This window comes from Perca flavescens, chromosome 9 (assembly GCF_004354835.1).
Source record: "Perca flavescens isolate YP-PL-M2 chromosome 9, PFLA_1.0, whole genome shotgun sequence".
Taxonomy (NCBI): domain Eukaryota; kingdom Metazoa; phylum Chordata; class Actinopteri; order Perciformes; family Percidae; genus Perca; species Perca flavescens.
The window spans coordinates 27,615,006-27,628,741 of record NC_041339.1 but is presented as its reverse complement, the minus strand read 5'-3'; the positions used below and the strand labels follow the sequence as shown (position 1 = coordinate 27,628,741).

The 13,736-nt window shown below is 40.0% G+C and overlaps 1 protein-coding gene across 2 annotated transcripts in view; it reads left to right on the top strand.

The window, feature by feature from the left end:
• The window catches only part of cachd1 (cache domain containing 1), a 109,698-nt gene that overhangs the window by 62,184 nt on the left and 33,778 nt on the right, over positions 1-13,736 (top strand). For both annotated transcript variants that reach the window (XM_028587598.1, XM_028587597.1), the window contains 5 exons: positions 3,124-3,230; positions 9,701-9,827; positions 11,832-11,976; positions 12,453-12,663; positions 12,837-12,986. In XM_028587598.1, coding sequence (XP_028443399.1) covers positions 3,124-3,230; positions 9,701-9,827; positions 11,832-11,976; positions 12,453-12,663; positions 12,837-12,986 — 740 coding nt within the window. The remainder of the gene's footprint in view (positions 1-3,123; positions 3,231-9,700; positions 9,828-11,831; positions 11,977-12,452; positions 12,664-12,836; positions 12,987-13,736) is intronic.

Below are 13,736 nucleotides of genomic sequence, written 5' to 3'. Positions count from 1 at the left end.
GGTGATGTTGGATGCTGGTTGTTTGGGTGTTGACAGGTGTCTTTTATACAGGTAACGAGGTGAGGCAGGTGTATTTGATGTAGATAATTGGTTTGGATTGGGGCTGTGTCTTAAAGAAAGACTAACTGGCTTGTAGGAGCCAGAATACTTGCTGTTTGTCCAGGGGGTCAAATACTTGTTTTTCCTCATCAGATGGTTATCAATTTTAATAAATTCATATGATGTGATTTTCTGGAATTTTTTTTGGGATTCTGTCTTTCACTTTTAGAATGTACATATGATTAAAATTGTAGATTTTTGCATTCTTTGTAAGTGGGCAAACCTGCAAAATCAGCAAGGGGTCAAATACTTATTTCCCCCACTGTATGTGTGTGTATATATATGTATGTATATATGTATGTATGTATGTATGTATGTATATATGTATGTATGTATATATGTATGTATATATGTATATATATATGTATATATGTATGTATGTATATATGTATGTATATATATGTATATATGTATATATATATATGTATATATGTATATATATATATATGTATATATATATATATATATATATATATATATATATATATATATATATATATATATATATATATATATATATATATATATATATATATATATATATATATGGTTCCTGCGGTGTGGTTCAATCCTAATATAATGGATATTAACCATGGATGGCAAGTAACTGCTGAACATGACAGGTGCTGCCTTATTTAGAGGTGCCTGTTTTTTGTTTCTCTTGCAAAACCCCGATCAGCTCTTTAGAACTAAGGCATTGTATATATTTATTTATTCTATTCTAAGCAACAAAAAAATGTGTTTTACTAAAAATGTAAAGAGCATCAATAGATTGTAGTTTGAATTTGAAGGACACTCACAGGCCTATTACGGCTGCTGTCGATCTGTTTAATTGTCCTCGGGATCATTTCTAATTGCTGCATAGAGAACAACCCCTTTTGGGAGTTATGGTTAATCAAGCAAGCATTCCTACAATACATTATTTATAAACATGATGAATGGAAGAATGATTTAAAGCACCATGCATTCAGATTGAAACATTTGTAGATAAGAGTTTGGCTTTTTATTCTTAATATTCTGTATCAAGCTAGTGCTGTTCCGGCTTGTGACGGGCAAGTCCAGCCTGCAAAACAGATGTTTTTGCCTTCATTCAAATGTTTGATCAGAATCGAACTCCCCCCCTCTCTCTCTCTCTCTCTCTCTCTCTCTCTCTCTCTGGTCTCATATGTGTTTCTGATGTGGAATTCAAAGCGGCTGCAAATGTATTTTTTATCTGGCACACATTTGTGCTGAGCGTCCTGCCCACCGCTTCTATGCAAAGTGGGTTTGTGGAGAATAGTAATGACTTTGGCCTTATGGGACTCTAAATGAGTGAAGTTCAAACACAGCGTGCACATCACACCACCTGTCAATCAAACCGGGCCAGGGCCAGGTCTGCAAGCAGAGGGACCCAGAGAGAGAGAGTGTATGTGTATGTGTGTGTGCATGCGTGTGAATGTTCCTAAGCCAGGTTTGGGGGGGGTTTAGTTGGAGTGATGGAAGGATCAAAGCACCCAGGCTTGGTGCAGTGCAGAACAGGCTGTGCTCCTCTGCATACCTCCCCCTTTATCAGCTCTTAAATCCAGAGATATGAGCTCTGGAAACTGGGCTTCGCCATCAAATTGCACACACCAAATAGATTTTAAAATAACACTGCCCATGCTGTTGCTTAACACTAAATGTAATGTGATATGTGTTTGGATGTTTGTAGAAAAGCATGTGTTAAAGATGTGCTGATGGCAACACCGGTCTCATTTTTCGACACCTCTTAAACACATTTGGGTGTGTGTATGCTCAAGGACAGCGCTGCATTACTGGGCCTCATCTTTTACACTGCAACAGAGCTCTGTTACAGTGACGCTATCGGGAACGAGCATGATATTTTTAAACATAATACATGGGGGGTGGCAGTAGCACAGTCAGTAGGGAGTTGAGTTGGGAACCGGAGGGTTGCTGGTTCAAGTCCCCATACGGACCAAAGTATGGTGGTGGACTGGTAGCTGGAGAGGTGTAAGTTCACCTCCCGGGCACTGCCAAGATGCTCTTGAGCAAGGCACTGAACCCCATAAATAAATAAATAAATAAATATATATATATATATATATATATATATATATATATATAATATAACCCGTGGTTCACTTTGTTTAGTACATGAGAGAGAAAAGAGCATATTAGAAAAATGTAATTGATACCAAGGACTAAGGGGACAGATATGTGTTTTGTGTTATTTTTTTAGATTACTACCCAGAACTGTTCATAGGATAAGGAACACATATAATATGCCTTTAACAAACAGCTGTAATATGTATTATAAATAATACTTTTTATTTGTATGTAAAATTGCTCCAGATTATAAAAGAACTGAAAATTGTGTAGGATAACTTAATGCTTTAAAAATGCACTGTGATGCTCACATTTATAAAAGAGTTAAGTGTCTCATATCCAGCTGACCTGAATTTGCCCCTTGATAGCCATGATGACGTGTAGTACAATTAGTTCCAAAGATTTGGACAAAAAATGATAATGCAAGTTTGAGGTTCTGTGACAGTAGGCAGCCATTCCTTCAATTACATTATACAGATGTATTCAGGGAACTGGGTATAAGCTTTGTTGAAAGAAAAGCAAAATCCAAGTAGTTTTCCATGGAAAATATTATTCACCAGCCAATTACTCCTACTTTAATATGAGGTCTGGGCAACAGATGATATAGCCAGCAATACAATTCAGCTCAGATGAAACAAGCAGCGTCTATTAGTTTCAACAGATGTTTCATGTAATTGGATTAACTTCATGGTTTCACAAAAATATCTTTACTATTTGTGTAAATTGTGTAGATCTTTTAAATAAAAAAAAAAAAAAGTTAAAACCTAAACATTACCATGAAGTCAGAGGTAAAACCTTTGAGTTTGGTTTTTATTGGAAATAAAGCTGCGGCGTAGTAAATCTGTTAGTGCTGAGAGAAAAGTCAGAGCTGCTCTACCAACAAATGAGCCGAACACGCTCTATAAATGTCTCAAATGTTGCCTGTTTGTGTGTGTTTAGGTTTGATGGAAACTTCAATACCAACGTATCCAAGACCATCTGCTGTGACAGACTTTCCCCCAAAGTCAACAGCCGAGCTTTTAACCCTGGACGGGACCTCAACTCAGGTTTGACGCACACACACACACACACACACACACACACACACACACACACACACACACACACACACACACACACACACACACACACACACACACGAAGGGCAAGAATTTGCTCACGTACAAACTGATTTTGTTTAACAACTGAAACATGGACACACAAAGCTTAAACCATTTAAACGTCAGAATCCTTTTTCTTTTTTTACTATGGACTGCACTGCACACCAAATGTTGAATAATTTAACCAACATTGCCATGGCAACCAGTTTTAATTAAGAAGTTGCATTATCTTTTCTATTCTTCTTATCTTCTGAAATGTTCAAAGAAGAGGACATTGATCTGATGTGGAAATAATTAGCTGTGCGTGTCTAAAGAGATGTTTTCACACTCTCTCCTGTGTTCCTTCAACTTTCTTCTCTTTCCCTCTCTGGCTCTCCTCTGTTTTTTTTCCTCCAGTTTGATTTTAAAATGATTTTTACAGCCTGAGATCAAATGCACTTTGTTTGACTTTGAACTCTGTCTGCTATTGTATTCAGGCAGTGTAAGTTGTTACCATCCTGTTAAGGGCTTTGTCAGTTTCTGTCCTCACTTTACCTCAAATGGATGTATTCATGTCATCATAGTACATACATGTAACCTTAACATGGTCCTCACAAGTCATAGGAGAGAGAGCAATGCACTGCTCCCACATTACTTTTATTGAGGCTCCAGATTGCATAAGCACATTGCAGAATATTACTATGTAAAAACCCACGTGTCTGCACCACATGTCGGTCTGCATATGATTAGGAAGAAAATGTAACCAAATTGACTAAAGACCAGGCAAAGGCCAACTTTCCCCTGCTGGTTTTACTTTTCTGATGCCATCGCTTGGTTAGCAGTGTGTTCCCTCTGCTTCCAGAGAAGAAATATCAATATCATGGGTTCGGAACACATGCAGTACGGGCTAAATTTCCTGGAATATTGAACTCCCTTTTTCCGTGTCTCTTAAACTTCCAGTGTTAGTCCAGCACACATTGTAAAATAAATTGACTGCCAGTTCCCTCCAGGAATTTGTCAATGTATGATCGCAAGAATTAAAGCAAGTTCTACCGATCCCTGCTTTTACCAGTCCCAATCAAATAAAAATCCAGCTTCAAACTCCACCTTTCCTTTTAACTACATAGACAAGGGCTGTGTTTCCCTATGGCATGTCTTGTCAGGCAACCAAAGTTCTCCAAGTTAAATCACCAAAACTTAAACGGAACCATTTGGTTTGCAGAGCTTGTGGACAGCACTATATTGCATAGCATGAATTCAGTGTTAAAACACTTTTTTACCTGGCTAGCTTACTTGGCAATATATTGTAAAATAACGCATAATTGTTGCGGATTTCAGCTCAGGGTTTTAAAAATAATTGCTGCAAATTGAATTATTTTGGCCGCCATAATCCTAAAATAAATCCTGGATGGACTGCTTAAAGACAATCTGGCAGTGTGTGCCGTTACCCCATTTGTATGATTGAAGTTCAAATCTCAAATCTCTTCCCTCTCTATGACGACAACTTTTTTTGTCCCACCTTCGTGTATGGCCATTCGAAACAGACCAGCACTTTTTCCTTTTAGATGTGTTGTTGACACTGGATACAAACTAGTTTATTTAAAGCATACTGAACTTTTTACTCCATTTAACCCTGGATATTGCACTTGCCCCCCTCTTCCTTCCCTCTTTACAGGAAACTTCCAACATCATTTGTTCTTCTTCTGCAGCCCCTCTCCTATGTTTTTTCCAGACATCCCAGCCTGCTCCTCTCTCTGCAAACCATTCATAATGACTGCCATTCATAACACGTCACCATCGGCTGGGTGTTATTTTCCTTGCAAGCCTGTCACGGCGAGTTCAAGTTACCCTTCTCCTCTCCCTGTCTCTCACACTCAGCCCTCCTTGACCCCCACGTTCCCAGTGTATTCATTCTCTCCCATTTGTCTCAGCCCAGTCTAAACAAGCAGCTACAGAGGGGAAGGAGGAGCGGGTGAGAGAGGGAGGGATAATTGAGGGGGAGAGAATGATGAATGCAGGGGATGAAAGGAGGGGTGAGAGCTGATTGAAATGGAGTAATTACATCAAGACTGTATTGTATTTGTTCCATTTCTCTCCTCTCATCTTCCCTGTTACTTTTTTGGGGGGGAAACAGGAGAGAGATCGTGGATGTGGGGGGGCATCAATAGTGGTACCAGCAGGTTGGGCTGGAAAGACAGAAAGTAGATGAAAGATGACTGGTGGTGGAGTGCTGTTTGATTAGAGGACTAGTTTGATCCATCTTCTTTCTTCCGTCCATTTTTATCTCTATGCAGCCTTCCTTTTCGTCCTGTGCAATTTCATCCACATGGGTGCTCAGTGACCATGTCATGCTGCAAAGCCTTGCCTTCATTTGCATCAGGTCAACAGAACCTTAACTAAAGTGAACTCAACTCAAATTAATTACAGCATACTACTATTGTTGTAGCCTAAATGTTTCGTGCAGGGCCAGATTTTCACTGACAAGAGTGAAAATGTAGCACCACACACTGCATGCAGATGCTCACAAAAAAGCTCAACATTTTGTTTATAGAGCCACTCTAACGACAGGACTCTATGGATGACGAGGTTGAATGGTGTGTTGCCTGGGCTTTCGGTCCACCACTGTGTTCCAGACCAATGTTGTAGTCAAGACCTAAACCACGACCAATGCATGACCAAGACCAGAGTGTTTCAAGACCAAGACAAGGCCAAGACTTTGAGGGGTTGAGACTAGGGCTGGGTACCGAATTCAATTTTTAGGCACTGACCGACTTTCCTCTAAAGTATCGAGTATCAGAAAAATGCCTTGTTATTCAATACCCAGTTTTGATACCTAAGGAGAAAATCTCATCAGCGTCAGTGAGCCAATCAGCATGCAGCATGCTTCTACCAAGATCTAATAATGTTTGTTTGATTGGCTGTCTGATGTAATGTTAATGTTACACGTCGTAGAGACACGCAGGAAAAACTCTCTTACACAGAGACGGCTCATGTACCATGTATTGTGCCATAATGTTGTCACTTATTTTTGTTTTAGAAAATTGGTATTGAAAAAGTATTGTTAAGCAACCGGTATTAAAGTCACAATACTGGTACCGGTATCGAAGAATTTTGAACAATACCCAGCCCTAGTTGAGACGAAGATCAAGACGAGGATTTGGACAGCACTAGCTCTCACATGAACGCGCACAACGAGGGATAAGACAAAGGGGAAGGGATAAGGGGAGGATTCGGATTCAGCCTAAATGTTGACGAAATGTCTGTACAACTCTAATGCTCCAATCACTTTCTATGTAGCGCCATTGTCAGAAAGTCAAAAATGTGTCCAATACTTCTATCTATCAAATATCCTTCAAAAGTATCAACATCCCTCTCATTCTCAGCTGTTCTGTTTTATTGTAATTAGCAAACGTTAGCATGCTAACATGCTAATCTAGGATGGGGAATATGGTAAACATTACCTGCTAAACATCAGCAGTTTACTCAGTCATACATGGAGAAGACAGAAATACATAAGGAAATCATGCGTTAATGTTACCATGTTTTTTTAAGTACCGTAAAATATTTATTGAACTACTTGTGTCATTGTTGTTAACAAAATTTAAATGAAAGAAAGATTGAGAGACCAGATACAAGATAACACTTGGGTCTTCAAATGTTTTCGCAATACCTGGATCGTTCTCTGCTAGCGTGTGATACTCAAAGCTGTACTGTGTGTGTGTGTGTGTGTCTGTCTGTCTGTGTGTCTGTGTGTCTTTAAGCAGTCCATCCAGATACAAGATACACTTGGGTCTTCAAATGTTTTCGCAATTCCTGCATCGTTCTCTGCTAGCATGCAATACTCAAAGGTGTGTGTGTGTGTGTGTGTGTGTGTGTGTGTGTGTGTGTGTGTGTGTGTGTGTGTGTGTGTGTGTGTGTGTGTGTGTGTGTGTGTGTGTGTGTAGATGCAGATGTATCAAAGCAGGTCATTACAAACCGTCAGCAGTATTACGGTTGTAGAAAATGGATGTTATTTGGATCATATTTCTTGGCTTGCCCATCTGTTTCTGGGAAGATCTAAACACTGGTGGCAGAGTGGAGCGGTGTAGTCTGACAGATGTATACAGGGCCCTTCATCCACTGTCAACACAACGGAGTGTTTCCTGTTTATATGAGCCTCAGAGATGGATTGAGTGACTGGGCAAGGATGATGTATGATGGGCGACCAAACATAGTTCTTTTGCCAAATGCATGTAGCCAGAGGTGCTTTTTGGTGCTGTTTATATTGTTTGGCAGTTGGACGGTTGTTTTGGATTTTAGTATTAGTTGAAATTGAAAATTTGCCATATGATTTTCCACCCCAGCCTGAAAAATTTTTTCTTTGGATCGTAATATAGCTGGGAGGTTGGAAAAGGTCAAAACAGGTTCTCGTTAGCAGGTGATTAATTGTGATCACAAGCCAAGAACCACATTTTGAGACTATTTAGACCCAGCTGTTATGAATGAATAGCGGTTAGCATGTCAGGCAAAAACTGTAGACCTAATTAATACGATATTTGAATTCCTACCCGTCTGTGGAAACCCCCGCCCGAATCATAACAAATAGTCAGCTAAATGTGTTCAGCTGCTAATGACCTTCAGAAACCACGATGAATATTTATTAGTAGTAAGAAATTAAACCTTGTAATACCTGGATAAATCAAACCAAACTTTCTCTTAGAACATGTTATATTGGACTGAATATTATATATTAATTTCTAGCCAAAAACAAGTAGGAGTCTTGTGGATATTTGGGTTTAATTAAAGACAAAAAGACAATAGAAGTGCATGTGAAATGGCAGTTCGTTCCAAAGCCCTATATCTACAGTTTCTCTACTGTCTATCGGTTATTTGATTTGCATCCGGACAGGATTGTTAATCTATATTTCTAGGATTAGTTGATTTGCTATATACTGAGGATTTACCATGGCTGATCTGCATATCTGTACTAATAAGAAATATATTTGTTTCTCTCTAACTCCCTCCTCCCCCAGCTCTTTGTGAAAGGCAGTTTTGTGTTGCAGTGAGTGGAAAGGAAGTTGCTGGCTTTGTGATGGGGTCTCTGGGAAGATACTGTTGACTCTGTGACCCAGTAAAACAAATCTGTCGGTCTGTTAGTGTTAAGCAAATACTCAGGCTCGGTGTCTCTGCAGAGGTTGTAGTCTAGGCTGTTATTTCAGCTCGCCCTGCAGTCACAGTTATGACACACAGATCGAGTTTCAGTATCCACATGAAAAAAATGTACTGTATACTTTCCAAGTAGTTGAACAGTTCAGACTTCTTTTCTGCATCGAGTTCATTCATTCTGTGAGAGGTGTGAATGGGGAAAATTTACATGTGTATACTTAATGTCCAGTCCGAAACAAGTTATTTAACTGCTCGTCATGCCTGAATTGGCAGGTTTGCATTGATCTGAAAAGGTGTGAAAAGGCCAATAACAGAAAACAATGCACAGCTGTTTATCAGAGGGAAAGTAGACATGTTGCAGGCGTTTGTGTGTACCTGTGTTGAAAGCAGGCTCGTTCAAGATGAGCCAGGCCTCGCAGAATCTATCACCGCACAATGCATGCTGGTTACATTTCTGTCCGATTTGATCAAGATTTGCTCGGACATCATCTCATGTAAACGTATTCAACAATAACCTCACAAGATCAAGGCAGTCGCAGTTTTTGGAGCCAGGTTGCACAGTTGCTATCCATACAAAACATGAGAGCATGATGGGATATGGTTCTCCCCTGATCAAAGAGCTGATTGGTTTAGGTATTGGATAAACAACACGATGGTGTGTTGCTAGCTAGTGTACAGCTAATGCCTGTCAATGCATTACAATGGCAGTTTGGGGCGAATAAACACAGTTTTGAAAAACAGTCTGAATACACCTCGAGCATTCAACATAATACTGGGATTTTAACTAAAGATGTCCAAGATTATGTCCCATAATTCACATATCACAATGTGCAATATAATGTATATTTAAGTCAAGGTAAGTGCAGTCAAATTTATTTGTAATGTCAAGTCTTGCATACAATGTTTCAAAGGACTTTACAGATCCAAAACGGCACAAATTTCCAACACAGCAATCATGAAAACTATGACAATTAGCATGATACATGAACCCGAGAAGTGTGTTTTTTTTTTTTGGATTAATCTTGTCTTGTGAGTGGTTTCTCTCACCCACTATGATTCACACAGGAATCACGGTTAACCTCTAAACTTGAAAGGGCTCCCTCTTGAAAGAGGTAAAAGAGAAACTAAACAAAGAGAAACTCTCAAAAGTACCAAACTCCTTACTTACTCACATGTTTTACCTAACCCAGTTTGTTTTTCCTTACTTGATCTTTCTCCTCCCTTTTGTTTTTCCCTTTATCCTTTTCTCCCTTTTTTTTTTAACACGTTTGCTGTTCTTCCTCTCTCCACAGTTTTGGCAGACAACCTGAAGTCCAACCCGGGGATAAAGTGGCAGTACTTCAGCTCAGAGGAGGGCATCTTTACAGTCTTCCCTGCCCACAAGTTCCAGTGCAAGGGAAGTTACGAGCACCGCAGCAGGTACAGACCAACCTCTACTTTTGAGTAATGTTGTTTGTTTTTTTTTTATGTCAAGCTCAAAGTTACCAGCAAACACACAATTTGTCATAATATATTATCAATATACCAATAGTATATATATATTATCAATATTAATTACTAAGGCTGGGTACCGAACTCTGTACTTTTTAGAGTACAGATCAATTACGTCGGTACTACAGAGTACAGATTTGCATTAAATCAGTCGGTGCCAAATTTGGATGACTGAGCGAGCGCAACCTTCTCCTCTGCGTTTGACCGAGAGAGGGGCTGAGCTCCGACACACACTCATGCAGAGCTGCGGTGTGGACGGAGCGAGACTACGTCGCCTCTGCAGCTCGTTCAAGTCACAGAGTCACGGCAATGCCGATAAAGCGGTCACAAGTGTGGTTACACTTTTCAAAACTGCACGCAGACAGCGTTCGCTTGAATATAATATAATATAATGGTGAGCCGAAAGCGGACGCTGTTAGGTTACACTTCCTCTGAGCCTGTGCCCTGGTGACAGACTGACAGGCTGGAGGTTGTAGGGCAAGGCAACTTTATTTCTATAGCACACTTTAGCAACAAGGCAATTCAAAGTGCTTTACATAAAACAGAGCAATTAAAAACAGTCATGAAAGAGATAGAAAATAAAAACTGAGATACAAATATATCAATAAAAGTTATAAGTGTAAGAAATGAGTAATTATTTGATGTAATAAGTTGTAGGGACAGGTTTGGGAAGGGATTTATTTCACTGAAATAAATGATTGTGTTATTACACCGAGAGCAAAGTATCATAAAAGGTACCGTTGGGTATCGGCACCGAATTTCAGGTACCGGTTAACATTTGAACAGTTTTTTTAATCACTTGGTAAAGTATCAGAACAGGCTCACGTCAAAACCACATCAACTTGTGCCTGCCCTTATCCCCCTCCAACTCCTCTTTGTTAGTTGCTGTGGGGTGGCCCAGAGGGCATGTTGATGGCATGCCTCCCTTACACACCCTGATTACACATGCCCTTGGCAGGAATGTGGCTCTGTACCACTAAAGCCGGTTGGAATTTCACACCTCCAGTGTTGTGGTTTTTTTTTGTGGCCACGGCTGAAAGCCGTCTCTTTCTCCCTCGTCCTTTCTTTCAATATTCGTTTGTCTCTCTCTTGCTGTCTGGTGCATTTTTGCATTGGCCCTGACTTTTTGTTTAATGTGTTTTGGAATTCTTTCTGGCTGTTCAAGTCAGTGAGCTGGCATACAGCCATGAGAGAAATGACGTTGCTTGCTTCAAGTGTGAATGAGACTTTGTGAGTGCATCACTCCCCTTCTCCACCCTGTGTTAGTGTCTCCTTGTCCAGCAGACCACACACACACACACACACACACACACACACACACACACACACACACACACACACACACACACACACACACACACACACACACACACAGAGATTTAGACCTACTTGTATACCAACAGTAGAGCAGTTAGCACATAGTCCGCTTTTGTGAATCAAATGTAAATTATTTTTAACGCTGATGGTCTATATAATGATGTCATGTTTATTTCTTTTTTTGGGGGGGTTTCTTACTTTAGCAGGAAGTTTATTATGTTAAGGTTTTTTTTGTCAATCCTACAAGGCCTAAAATATGCTGAAATCTAATTTTGTAATTCAGAAACACATAAGCATTAACTTTTGAAGCTTGAAGGTTTCCCATATAGTTGTAAGAAGTAGTGCACATATGGTGCACATAACTCAGCAATGATGGCGTGAAATGCATACAATGTTGAACCTCAACCAAAAATAGATAATGGTAAAGGGAAGGAGATCTCTAATTAAAAACTGTAGCTGGGCAAGAAAAGAAAACTCTGCCATGATGTTTAGTTAGCAGATAACGTGAGACATTTGCAGAGTCACACTTACTCCAGAAAACATATACATATATTGTCTTGAATTATATTCCTGCGTAGTTAATGTTTTTGTGTATTTGTGCGTGTATTCCCGCAGGCCTGTGTATGTGTCTGCGGTGCGTCCCCAGTCTAAACACATCGTGGTGATGGTGGACCACGGAGCGTCTGTAACGGACACCCAGCTTCAGATCGCCAGAGACTCGGCACTGGTCATCCTCAACGCTGTAGATGAACATGACAAGGTCATTAAAAAGGAATCACCTTCTCCCTCTTACCTTGCTTTGTTATGAAGAATGCACGGTTAGGTGCAAGTTTAGAGAGCATCACATATTCTTAAATGCTTTGGAAAATAAAAAAGAAACACAATCATTTTTCAGTGTTATTCCAAGTAACATATAACAAATATGGATATTGTCACAAACTTGTACACATTTATGTATGTGTGTGTGTGTGTGTGTGTGTGATGGACGGGGTTAGGGTTTTGATTGCATAGCTTTGTTGGGAGGGGGGATATAATTCACTTGCATTGCATATTTATTGTTTTACTTACCTGCCCCAGGGACTACGGGTGGAAAACTGCAATTGTGCTACAACCTGGTGCAATGCATCTCTCCTTGTTATACAAGATAAATGTTTAACTGTGCATTGTCCCTGTTTAAATACAATTACCTTATATTAAATAACATCTTTATTTGTTCTCATTATCACTCCTTTCCAGATCTCCATTTTGTCTGTGGCAGAGATGGTTCGCTCCTGTTCTCTGGACCAGTGCTATAAGAGTCTGCTCTCTCCTGCCACCAGTGAGACCAAAAGGAAGATGAGCACCTTCATCTCCAACATCAAGGCGTCTGATGGAGCCACGCTGCACGCAGCCGGCTTCCAGAAGGCCTTCCAGCTGCTCCGAAACACCAGCAGTCTCTGCAAACAGAGTAAGAAATTATGGCGAAGCAGCGTGCTGGGTACGTGCACAGTTGTCCGTGCGCTGCCTCAGAGATCAATTCCAGTTCTTGTGCATACGTTTCATTGGCATATTTTGCAACACAATCAACTCTCTTGGCGTTTCATTTGATATTACTTGACATGAGTGTCGTGTTTGTTTCAGCCACAGACATGGTGATCATCTACCTGTCGTCTGGCATCACATCTCGAGAGTCGTCGGAGCAGGAGAAGAGAGCGACGCTCACTGTGGTCAGAGAGGAGAACCGACACCTCAACAACTCGGTCATGATCCTAACATACGCTCTCATGAACGGTAGGTCACTCGAATTTACCTCGATAGGTCACTCACTAGGTCACACTTAACTTCTTACAATTTGGACTTTTATCAATTTCTTTTCAATTTAAAAACACATTTTTTTCCCACGTGTCTGAAGTGTTAAATAAACTAAATATAGTAACCTGTATTTGTTTCACATATTGCATTTAGTTGTACAATTACGGTTTATAAATTGTTTTATTTTGGTATTTAGAACAGCAGCCAGCTGAAAAGTCTATTCTTTTAGAAATAAAGCGCAAAACAAATCTATTTACTATTCGTCACATATTCTTCACATTCATTTTGATTTAGCTATTTTCTTGTTTTGCACATATAGCATCTGCATCTAGAGCTTCATTCTTTTTTGCCTCTACTGGGAGCTGTTTCTGTGTGTTAGATATCCGTTCTCTATATTCTTGGTCACAATGTGTTCAAGAGAAGAAGTTTAGAGAGGTGCTCAGGAACCTCAAAGGCCTTTTTTCCCCCCCGTGTGTGTGTTGTGTTGGTGTGGTGTGTATGCTTCCTTTTCCTCTTTTATTGTCCTTGTCCATCCATCTGCCTCTTCTAATTTCCACCTCCCTCTGCAACACACACGCACCCCCCTACACACACACACACACACACACCCACACACACACCTCTCTGCTGCGCATGCATTAGTCCACCATTAATACAAATCGTTTTTGCATCTGAGAATGGAAATTAGGTACATCTAAGAGGAGAGAGTGAGACTTCAAAGGGCGTGCT